General features: G+C 37.5%; 1 protein-coding gene across 1 annotated transcript in view; it reads right to left on the reverse strand.

Moving 5' to 3' along the window:
• Positions 1 to 2,714: 2,714 nt before the first annotated feature.
• Positions 2,715 to 11,348, reverse strand: part of crbn (cereblon) — an 11,361-nt gene continuing 2,727 nt past the window's right edge. The window contains exons 4-11 of the mRNA XM_014009093.1: positions 11,063 to 11,212; positions 9,770 to 9,932; positions 8,466 to 8,528; positions 8,307 to 8,391; positions 8,095 to 8,210; positions 7,338 to 7,402; positions 5,393 to 5,524; positions 2,715 to 4,191 (exon numbers count right to left, since the gene is read on the reverse strand). Of these exons, the coding sequence (XP_013864547.1) occupies positions 4,008 to 4,191; positions 5,393 to 5,524; positions 7,338 to 7,402; positions 8,095 to 8,210; positions 8,307 to 8,391; positions 8,466 to 8,528; positions 9,770 to 9,932; positions 11,063 to 11,212 (958 nt within the window). The 3' untranslated portion in view covers positions 2,715 to 4,007. The remainder of the gene's footprint in view (positions 4,192 to 5,392; positions 5,525 to 7,337; positions 7,403 to 8,094; positions 8,211 to 8,306; positions 8,392 to 8,465; positions 8,529 to 9,769; positions 9,933 to 11,062; positions 11,213 to 11,348) is intronic.

Consider the following 11,348-nt stretch of genomic DNA (forward strand, 5'->3'; position numbering starts at 1 on the left):
AAAAAAATATGTAATGTTCTTGGCCACCTCTATGTGAGTAGCGGGGTCGTCTGGCCACCCCTGAGAAAAATGTCTGGCTCCACCTCTGTGTGCTACCATGATCAGATGCAAGGACTGGGCGGAAAATGAATTTAAAAATAGTCAAAGTCCAAAGAATAACTTTCTAAGACCTGAACGCCTTGCTCTTTGGGGAAAAAAAATCTTACAAGTGGCTTTTGCACAACAGTTAGGTCCTCAAGTAGAATAAAAAAAACTTTGCACAGTCCTACAAACAGGTGTGCTACACCTCAGACTTTGTGTTACAACAGAACACTGTTTCATCTTAAATGCAATGTTTGTTTTTTTTACCCATAGCTCAGACATTATCTGTCACYGACAATGAGAACAGATAAGATAGAGGCAGATAACCATCCTGTGAAATAACACTGAACAAAAATATAAAATTATTTAAAATAGACACTGTATGACCCCAGTTCAGAAAAAGTTGAAGCTGGTAACAAAGGAATGCAATGATTTGCAAATCTCATAAACTCATTTTATTCCCAGTGAATCATAGTAAACATATCAAATATTTAAAATAAGAAAGTGAACCGTTTGAGACTTGATTCTATGTTTTTTGGGTGTGTGTGTTGGGGTGGTGGGAGTAGGGTAATTCTGAGTTTGATGACGGCAACACACCTCAAAAATGTTGGGACAGAGGCAATAAAAAGCTGTAAAGTTAAACGGTACGAATAAAAACCAGCTGGAGCTGCATTTGGCAACTAATTAGGCTAATTTTCAACAGGTCAGTAAGAAGACGGGGCATAAAAAGAGCCTTTTAGAGAGGCCAAATCTCTCAGAAGCAAAAGATAGAGGTAAACTGTTCTGAGAAAAACAAGCTAAAATTGTGGAATGATTCCAGAATAATCCTGGGAAGACTGAATATTCAATCATCTTCAGCTGAAGAAGAAAGAAAGGTAACATCGGAGCCATAAAACAAGCTGAGTGGTTCTGACAACAAGCTGTGCTGGTAAAATGTCTCATGATGCATCTTCKCAAACCAGAACAAGAACTGCTTTTTTCAAAGGGGTCCTCGCGTTCAAAACAATTAATTACAATATGATGTCTCTTCTTCCACACAGATGCATCAGGTCCTCACTGCACCTGCATACAAAAGAAGCTCGGTCCATGTGCGGGACATTAACGCACCTTAATCCCATTATACACAAATATAAAAGCAAACAACACAATGAAGGCACATGGTGACTTGGCTGCAGATGTGAAGATTAAACATATTCAGGGAGGGCAGTTCTAAAGCTCAGCCTCGTTTTAATAATGTGGTTTTAGGGGAACACACGTGTTGGGAGAGCTGTCAGGTTTATCCACTTTGTGTGTGAAACACAGTTAAACACTAGAGAATCAGACCAGAGGCTCTGTTTGAACCCTGAATGTTTAATTTAACATGGAAAAACAAGCAGAGGCCCATCCTGGATCCGAGCAACTGTCTTCCTCAGCAAAGGCTGCAGGTTTCTAGATGAAAGAGCATGATGGAGACTCAGTCAGTTAAATAACAACTACATCATTTCATTTAAAAGAAAAGAAAAAAAGAATATATTAACAAATTATAAAAAAAAAACTTGTTAAATGAAAATAGAATTTAAAAAAAATCCCTAGAATCTTTGTGTTATGATAAAGTCATTTTGTTTTTGTTTCTGAATTTTTCTGGGCAGTTTGTTGCATCAAGGCTTTGATTCATTTAAACTGACTGGTTTTTCACAGTTCATAGTTGTTTGAACAAGTATTTTGGGGTTCTTGTGTCGGTCTTGTGAACAAAAGTAAAATGAGTGGCATAAACAGACAAGACATTTTAGTTCTTTTATCAAGTAATTTAAATTAGCACCTCCAATATACCTAAAAGTGCAGGTCAAATMTTTTAAAAGCTGTTTTTTTGTGGTAATGTTATAAACAATTAACATCTTACCTGTTGTAGATAACACTTTGAATGACCTCAGGTTGGTGAAACAGTTTAATCCTGACATGATTCAYAGGCTAATGGCTAGTCAGAAAGGGGTTGTGACTAAACTGGTTGTTTTGCACTGTATTATTTACATAGAAGCTACTTCTGTCAGGAATATAATTGACTAAATATTTGTATAATGAAACATTACCATTAATTTATAATGGTAATAAATTAAGGGGTGGGGGTTTAAGATGGGGAAGCATTTCTTTTGGATAAATTCACTCAAATATCTAAACAACTGCTTTAAACTAAGAATCAACAGATATAAAACAAATTATTTTGGTTGAATATGTTAAATATGTTACATGAGAACAACAAAAGTCTTTTTTGTTTTTAAATTTAAACTTTTCGGTCACTTTGAAGTTGTAAAAAATTATGAAAAAGAAAGCGAGAACTCAGTGTTTGCTCCCAATTAAATTTCTTTTAAGGACAATAAAATAACAACAGTGGGTCTTTTTTCAGTGTAGATTACAAACAGTGAAATTTAAGCAGATTTTTTTTTCTTAAACTAAAAAAAAGCTGTTCTCCACTTCTCATTCTGGTGTTCTGGTCCAACAAACAAGGCAAAACATGAGTTCTTCTGCTTTGAGTTTTTGTATTTAACAGTTTTATCCAATTGCTGACTGCACTTAAATGATGAGCGATCACAAAGAGCGCATAAAAAGAAAAGACAAAAATATCCACAATAAACAAGAACATATTTGTAGGCAAAAAWTTTTAGATCCTTTATGAACTTTTATTGTGTTCAACTATGATAAAAAAACCCTAAATGTTCGAACCATTTTCAGTGTCACAAAATATATTATTATATTCTACGAACAGCAGAACAGTCACATTACACAACAAATGCTGCAACTGCCCCATAACGTATTTATAACCAACATGAGCCAGCACTTTTTTCTAGACTGTAAAACCTTAAAGTCAAAAAAGAAGYCTTTAAAATAAGAAACAATGAGCTTTTTTTTTTTTGTCTCGCTGCTGTTTTAATCTTTCRTTGACAGATTGTCCAAACTTAGAAAAAGACACTGAGCTGGAGCGTAGGCACAACATTTCGAACATGCCACACCCCATGAACAAAGTAAATGGAGAGCGGTAAATGCTCCTCTTGTTCTCCAGCTTCTGGCGCTCACGTGTGCRACCAAAGATAACGCGTTTTTTCCTGAAGCACATCATCAAACGGGACAATGAGGCTCAGTTGAATACAAATTAGACACGACTTATATCAGAGATTTTACATGTTAGCATTATCACCTATAGATTTTTGTTTGTTTGTTTTGAGCAAAACGTAGCCAGAATAATTAAATGCAGTTTATTTACACGTGAAGGAGCATGATAAATGAATTTCCAAACCCTCCTGCATACAAAAATATCTTGCATTTAATTCCACAATTCAAAACATCCCAACTTCAATWCAGATCGGCACATTTGAGCTCATTCTGATCCAAAAGATTCCTCTTCCCCCTGGTCTGCAACACCTGAAATATCACCTGAAAGCATCCTAACACGGTGAAATTACAGCAAGTTTACTTGTTAAAGTGGCTGCCGGCTGTTTGTCTGTAAGCTGCATGCGGTCAGACGCTGCGAGTGGCCAAGAGGAGCTGAGGGGACGAAGCGTTCAGCTGAGTTTTTTGTTTTGTTTTCGAGTGTGAAATGTAGCTGCATGCTGGGATGTTAAACAGATATTCACAGTCGGTCCAACCTATTTTCTTTATTTCTCGGTGTAACAAATCGCGCTCGTCAAATTTGTTTTTACACGTTGAAAGCAATCATCAGACCTCCTCATATCTACCATGAAAAAGTTCAATTTAAAGGCTCAGTGACCTCTCCACTAATGTGATGGGTTTACTGCCAGAGGTGGGCGCTTGTGCGATGTGCTGAGTAAAGTATTCGCAGCCAGACACTGACAGGAGCTCCAGGATTAGGGAAGGGTCGGCAGGGATTTTTTTTCCTTCTTCTTTTTTTTTTTTTGTTTTTGCTTTTTTAAAGAGACAAATGTATGATTTTGATGTCACAGGCAGAGGAGGCGAGAACCCTCCCTGTCCTCGTCGCCCTCCTCCTGCGGGATACGGGGCAGCATGGCCGAACGGGTCAGACCCCAAAATCGAGGCGGAGACAAGTCCTTCTTGGTGGCTGTGAACTTCCAACCCATGTGAGAGCCGCAGGTCCGGCACTGAGCGATGGTCCAGGCGTACCTGAGAGTAAAAAGAAAACCACATTGTCTTACAAGTTTTCCTCCGCATCATTTAAAACAGTGCAAATAATAATAATAATAATAATAAAAACAAGTTTGAACCCTTTTAGCAGAAATAATCTTTTCCCTACACAACTAGATTCCTGTCTTAGTTTAGACTTGGCCAATCTAAAACCTTTTTAAGCCTTTCATAATACATTATTTTTCTTCTTATCATCTTTAAAGGGGGGATATTACTCAAAAATCAACTTTTGTTAAGCTTTATATCATGTTATGATGTCATTYCCTCATCAAAACATACCCACAGTGCTTTGCTTTGACTCATTCATGCATGTTTGAGAAATCCTTGACTCTCCTGTGGTCATGTGGAGCTGCCTAAGCGCTTGCTGGTACAAAGCACCTCCTAGTTACACAAAGCTCCTCCCTGCGGGAGCTCAGCTGCAGACTGAGCACCTCTTCCCCGAAGCACTGTTGTGAAGACGTGCTGAAGTGGGAGTGTCAGAAACAGTAGGAGGTTCTTAAAGAGGCAGGCCAATTTCAAGGCGTTCAAATTTATTTTTGATGTATGCAGCATTTTCAGGACCACTGAAGGTAAACAGTTACTTGATTGTGGTGTAGAATTGAGTTATGGTATGTGTCTGGAAAATAAAGAATACTCCCTCTTTAAGTTTTTTGTTTTTGAAGCTGAAAAACTAAAATCAAACTGTATGCTCTGACAGGATCAAACTTGTGGAATCCTGTTCTCAACACAACAGTTGTGTTAGACGGTACATTCAAATACAAAGCACACTCTGTTGGTTTTGCTGGTTTAAGCAGCTTCATAACAACAACTGTGTTTCCGTCTCAGCAGAAGTATTCAGAGCTTTGCTCAAACRAATCACAGTCCAGCGTGATTTAGCTGATCTGAACCCTTAAAGAATGAAACCACACTRGAATGAATGTAGCTCCTGTTAGAGTGAACATTTAAACTCCTGCAGAAGATATTCCAGTTGCTTTTAATTACATGATGGACAGGGCAGTGTAATAAATGTGTTATATGTCTTTAGAAGACACACTGATCCAATTATAGACAAAAGARCATAAATTAAACTCCTAGCCTGCCTTTTCCTGCACTAAGTCATTTGCAGGTTGTCCTTTATGCTCTGAGATTGACTCTTGGATGGGTGAGTGTCAGCTGMGTGCCATGAGAGCAACATAGTTACCCTGGAAACCAGCTGTGCAGTGTGGAGGGCCTGCCGACCAGGTTCAGGTTGTTGGCTTTGTACACCGTCAGGGTTTCATGGACGTAACCGTGAGGGTTGACGTACGCAGCCATGGGGCCGTACAGAGACAAGCTGAGTAGAGGGACAACGAGTTAGTGAGACGTGTTGTTGAACATCACAATGAAGCACTTAAATTAACAGACCATGTTGAATCACCATAAAAGGCTGAGAGATGCAGTGAAAGTGTTTTGTTTTATGTAAATGTTATTTCTGCTTTGTCTGGACTCAACAGTCAGTTCGAAACCCCCGATGAGAGCAAGACACTAATTTCAAAACACCTCTGAATAAAAAAATACACTCTAAAAATGTGTCATTTCATTTTAAAAGTAGGAACAATTAATTTTACGAAACATTTTAATCTCATGTTAAATGGAAATCTGCTTCTTAGTTAGTAAAAATGGGAATAAACACTTTATCTRAACTAAGTAGTTGCCCAAAAAATGTAATAAAGGTAGGAATGTTAGTTTTACTGAGTGTTAAACACCTCACTGGAGTTCACTTTTCATGCAGTAATTTAGGTTTGTGTAATAATGCACTCATGTTTTTCATGGACCTATGATTGAAAACGCATTAGCCACATCCAGCACATCGTTAAAGAAAGAAAGTGAGCTTAACAAGTCTGTAATTTCTGAACGTCTATCTTACATTCTACTCAGATAATCTGAGYGACGAAACCACACTTTTGTCTGAAGCATCCAGCGAGGGTCTGGATAATGTCACGTCTCTTTGGGGGGTTTGTGAGTCACCTCCGAACAAAGACATTACCCACAGCACATTGCAGACAGGTAGAAAATGACATTAAATAACAGTGTGCTCAGATGGGGAGAGAGCGGAGGCCACATACGCTCATGATGTAAACCTCGAATTTATGCAACGTCACTGTTTGTAACGACACACCTGGAGTCTAATATCCTTCAGTAAAGATAAAATAAATAAAATGCAATCTCCTCTACATAATCTAATCAATATGTATACATYAGTCTATAGTATATTACAATATACTCAGACGTTTCATTTAAATGTTTGTTTTTTAATTTGATTAAGATTTGTTTAAATGCAATCTGTCAGAAACAGACCTGCTAACTTTATTACAGTTTATTCAACACGACTGAAAAATTCTGTAGATTTTTATTATTATTTTTTTATTTCATTTGCTTTAGTTCTCCTACCAGTTTTACAATAGCTACAAAGATAAGTTAAAGTTCATAATGTTTGTACCCGAGTTCCTTCATAGTTGGGAAAAGTTTGGATATTTTTTTATCATTATTATAAAGTTTATTAATTTAAAACAAGACAAAATAAATTCAACATACAACAACAACAACAAAAAATCAAATTAAATGAAAGGTAGCAGAAGAATAAAAGAAAAGAATGATTTTTGGAATTTGATGTTTGATGTTAATATTTTCCAGGTCAAAAATAAAATAAAATAAAAGACAGAGTAGGGCTGCTCGACTCTGGAAAAAAAAAACTGATCATTTTGGTCAACATTGTAATAATGATTATTGAAAAAGGTTGTAAACATGGCATTTTTTGCACTTAAACCACATCAATTTGTCATACATGTCAAATTTTCCTCGATATTTAATCATTAAATGTTCCCTTAAGATTACTGACAAAGCATTTATTCAAATGTACAGGTAATATACTGGATAATATTTAAAAATAATTTCACATAATGGTACACTTTAAATTTATTGTACGGCTTTAAAAATAATCTGTTTCCCCCCAGTTTTTTTTTTACCCTAAACTATATTAAATTTACAGCTGCTTTAGCACAAWGCAGAACAAAAAGCAACAGCAAGGATTGACAAATGAAATGTTTAAGAATATATTACTAATATTTGCTCTATAAAGCATTTGTATAAGAACAGCGAGTCCTCACCTGAAGATCTCATTTTTTGTAGTGATTTCTGTGTCCTGGCACTGCTTACAGCACAGAGACGTACACTGAGGAGGAGACAAGTCGCTGCGTTAGTGTGAGGAAATATGTCGGGTATGCYCCACTGTTGAGTCTGATCAACAATAAACCATCAGAACATAAACAACACACTCTGAACAAAAAAAAACCAAAAAAAAAAAACCATACCAGAACATTTTTTCTATGGAGCTTTGATGGGATAATAGTAAGAAAAGATAGGACTGACGAAGCACTGAAATGAATCATCCWGAGCGAAATGTAAATGTTTGCATAAAAACAGTGACTCAGCTAAAACCTGTAGACATCTGCCTCTGTTAATGTGGCTAAAAAAACATAATGTCTCACTAAAACACACCGAAGCTAAACCAGGATGACAGAGAGCAGGCTGCTTTGTTCTGTTTAGTTCAAGTGAAGGTCAACGAGGAAGAAACACGGACATAATCTTTAAAAAGCTTCTTCAGCTCTGTCTGCATTATTTAGTTTGAATCCAAACACTCGCCTCGGGAAAAACTTGTGTATAAAATTTACTGTAACCACCAAAACAATCAAACAGTCCTTCCTTATTTAAAAAAGAATCAACTCTGAACTGAATGAGTGCACCAACAACACATCTGTCAGCTGATGTAACTCCACCAGAGAACACCAGACAAACCCTCTGGAGGAGAACTGGGTCTCATCACGTCAGGAAAACGATGCCTGTTTCTGTGTGGTGTTTACACACCCGGTCCATGATGTCCAGTTCACAGCGAAGTCTCTGGATGGCGCTGCCAATCTTCAGCAGCTGGAGCCGCAGAGCGTCGTCTATGGGCAGGCAGGCAGCCACCCTGTAGGAAAAGTCTGACAGAAACCAGGCAGAAGAAGAGGATGAAAACAGAAGAGGGAAGAGAGAGAACACATGAGAGAAAAAAAAAACGTGTTGTGATCCAAACAGACCTACGGCGTTGATCGGGAGTGAGTCGTCCTTCAGGTTCTCGTCCCATTCGTGGAGCTGTTTTTTCACTCTGTTCATGAGAGACTCCTGCAACAAGAAGCTTCTGTATGAAATGTWCCTAAGAATAAAACAACATGTATGTTATGGGCTGCTGTACTCACAGAGTCGTAAAGTGCGTACACCCAGGGAGGCCATGGAGTCAGACTGGCGCAGTGGAACTTCCTCTGTGAGGGAAATATATATATACTGAGCAAATTAATGTCAATGCGCCCACCCCCCCCCCCCCACCCCACACACACACACACACAAACAAAATCAAAAAGCTCTCCAAAAAGCTAGAAATTTCATTTTGAATGCTGAGGACTTCAGTACTTAACACACATTACACACAAGTAAATTTCTGATCTAAAATGTACCTAAGTATTAACTGAGTAAAAGTGGGCAGTAAGAATTTGAAAATGACATTTATTTGCCTCCCTAAAAAACATTTACACACTCACCACAGCCCAAATTCACAAAACCAGGAAGTAACAAACTGAAGGCTGGTAGATACTGTAAAAGTGTGGATAAAACACAGAACTGCACTTGGACTGTGGGTGAACTGAACAGTTAATTAAATAAATATACAGAAATGTTTAGAATAAACAACACTGTTATTTGTAAGGGAGTTTATATGAGTGCAGAAAACAATCTGTACATTTTGGCACTAAAGTAAAGTACCTCAAAGTGATCCTTGAGTGAACGTATATGTACATTAMCATAAAATTACTTTGGTAAAATYTCCTCTAAGAATATTACTTAAGTACAAGTTGCAGTAAAGTATCTGACATTTACTGTACTTAAGTATCAAAAGTAAATCTCTGATCTAAAATGTACTTAAGTATTAAATGAGTAAAAGTGGGCAGAATTTCAAAAGGACATTTATCCCCCCAACCCCAATTTTTTTCCAAAGGCCATAATGAATAAAATTTTATTTAAAAGTATTAATGCTGAAAAATGTTCAACTTTTTCTAAATGTTCCTGTTTTAGCTGCACATATCTCTCTGCCAGAGACATCTTTGGTTCTTGTTGGAGTGTGACGTGTTTTATGTCATGCAGGCGTGCGTGACGGTACAAACCACTTCTTGCATTTTTTWWAAAATGTATGGAGTTGAAAGTACTGATAATCGTGTGAAAATATAAGGGTAAAAATGAAAACGTTGACTAAAAAACGTTTTAAGTAAAAGTACAGATTAAGAAACGTAAAAATTATTTTGACTTGTTTACTTTACAACTCTGTATTTTGGAGTRGTAATATGTATCGTTCTTGTTCAAACTRTAMAACAGCTTCAGTCTATTGAGASTTCATCTACAGKGATGTTTGATATGGGAGTCACCTCAGCTAATCAGRATACATCCTACAGCTTCTGGTTATAAAACGCTGTTCTGAACTGACGCATGTGATTTAWGTGCAGAAGAGTCGAACCTGTCGATAGGTATTCCACCAGCAGCGCGCCTGTTTGCAGCTCTGAGCTYGGGGTTTGGAGGACGGGGACACGTGGAGCCTGGACAGGGGTGAGAGCTGCACAGCGGAGAGGGGGTCTGTGAGGATTCGTTCAGGAAGGATCTGCACTTTGGCTTGTCTGATGCTGAGAAACAAAAAAAAAAAGGAACGGAGGAGGAGCGTGAAAAAAAAAAAAACAAGTCGTGCCGAGGAGTAAATGTGATGTTAGTAGTTTGTACCTGTAAAAAGGATACACCAGTGAATTTAAGGAAGATATTTTTATATATAGTTATCGCATATAGCTTCCAAGGAACTGCTTGTTTTGTGACCTCAAACTGATATATGATACAGTATTTTGTAATACACAACACATGCAGCAAAAAAAGATTATATTTAAAGGGAGTGGCAGCTTGAGTTATATATCTGCAGGAGTAACAAACATAATGTCAACCAGATTATAATAATCACTTTATGTGCATTACGCAATGATAGTTAAATAAAGATGGAAATATGTCCTAATAAGGGCTTCGTCCTGCACAGTGGAGGATAATAATAAACGTGATCTATGGTTTCACTACAGTGACGTGGAAGGTCTTCATCCAGCAATATTTCACAGAGGTCAAACTAAGATTAAAAATCTGTACTAAAACAGCACTATTTAATAAAGTACCGTATAGATGTAACCAGAACTTAGAAGTTAGGAGTGTAAAAAGTGTAAGTAGGACATGAATGYTGGTTTAATCTCAACAGCTGATTGSTTGTTTGGKTGATCAATCCTGTTYAGCAGCTCTTGACCTYCCTGCACATCTGCTGCAGCTGGGCAAACATTCTGCTCCTCATTCRGGTTTAATAAATCATATTTGTTTCCTTCTAGTATTCTAGTATCGGTTCATTGCTGAAGGCGGCTGCATGAAGAGTTAGTGCACCCTCTAGTGTTGTCGAGTTGTTTCTTCAAGATCCAAAAACAACTTGTCAAAAACAACAAGTTCTTATCATGATATTTTATAAGAAATGTATTCCCAATATGGATATTCTCATAAATAACTATTTATAACAAGCATAAAGTTTCAATAAGCTGCTTTTTCTCCTTCTAAACGATAAAAACTGAATTTAGTTCATGTCAGCGCTCCATTACTTCTGAGTACAAACTGGGTCCAACATTTCAAACACAAACAACCTGTTTATTAGTAATGTTTGCATCTTTCACAAACAATTAAGCAATTAATCCCTGACCATTGATTMTTTTCTTTATGGGGGCATTTAGTTCCCACTTACCCATCAGCTTGAGTTCTAATCTCATGGACCTTGAATCTCTGCCTCCCCACAGCCTTTACTTTCACCGTTTCAATGCCGTACTCCTGCTCTTCTCTGTACGCGTATATTTCAGCTGTTGTTCCAAACTCTGCCTCCGGTTCTCCTGCATCACTGCACACACAAGCAGAAAAGAGTTTAACTTGCATAATAAAAATATAATCATCTACTGCACATGTGTCAAACTCAAGGGCCCGTGGGTGACTCCTGTGCCCCCCCCACACACACACACACACACAATGCCCAGGCA

This window comes from Austrofundulus limnaeus, unplaced genomic scaffold (assembly GCF_001266775.1).
Source record: "Austrofundulus limnaeus strain Quisiro unplaced genomic scaffold, Austrofundulus_limnaeus-1.0 Scaffold55, whole genome shotgun sequence".
NCBI classification, from domain to species: Eukaryota; Metazoa; Chordata; class Actinopteri; order Cyprinodontiformes; family Rivulidae; genus Austrofundulus; species Austrofundulus limnaeus.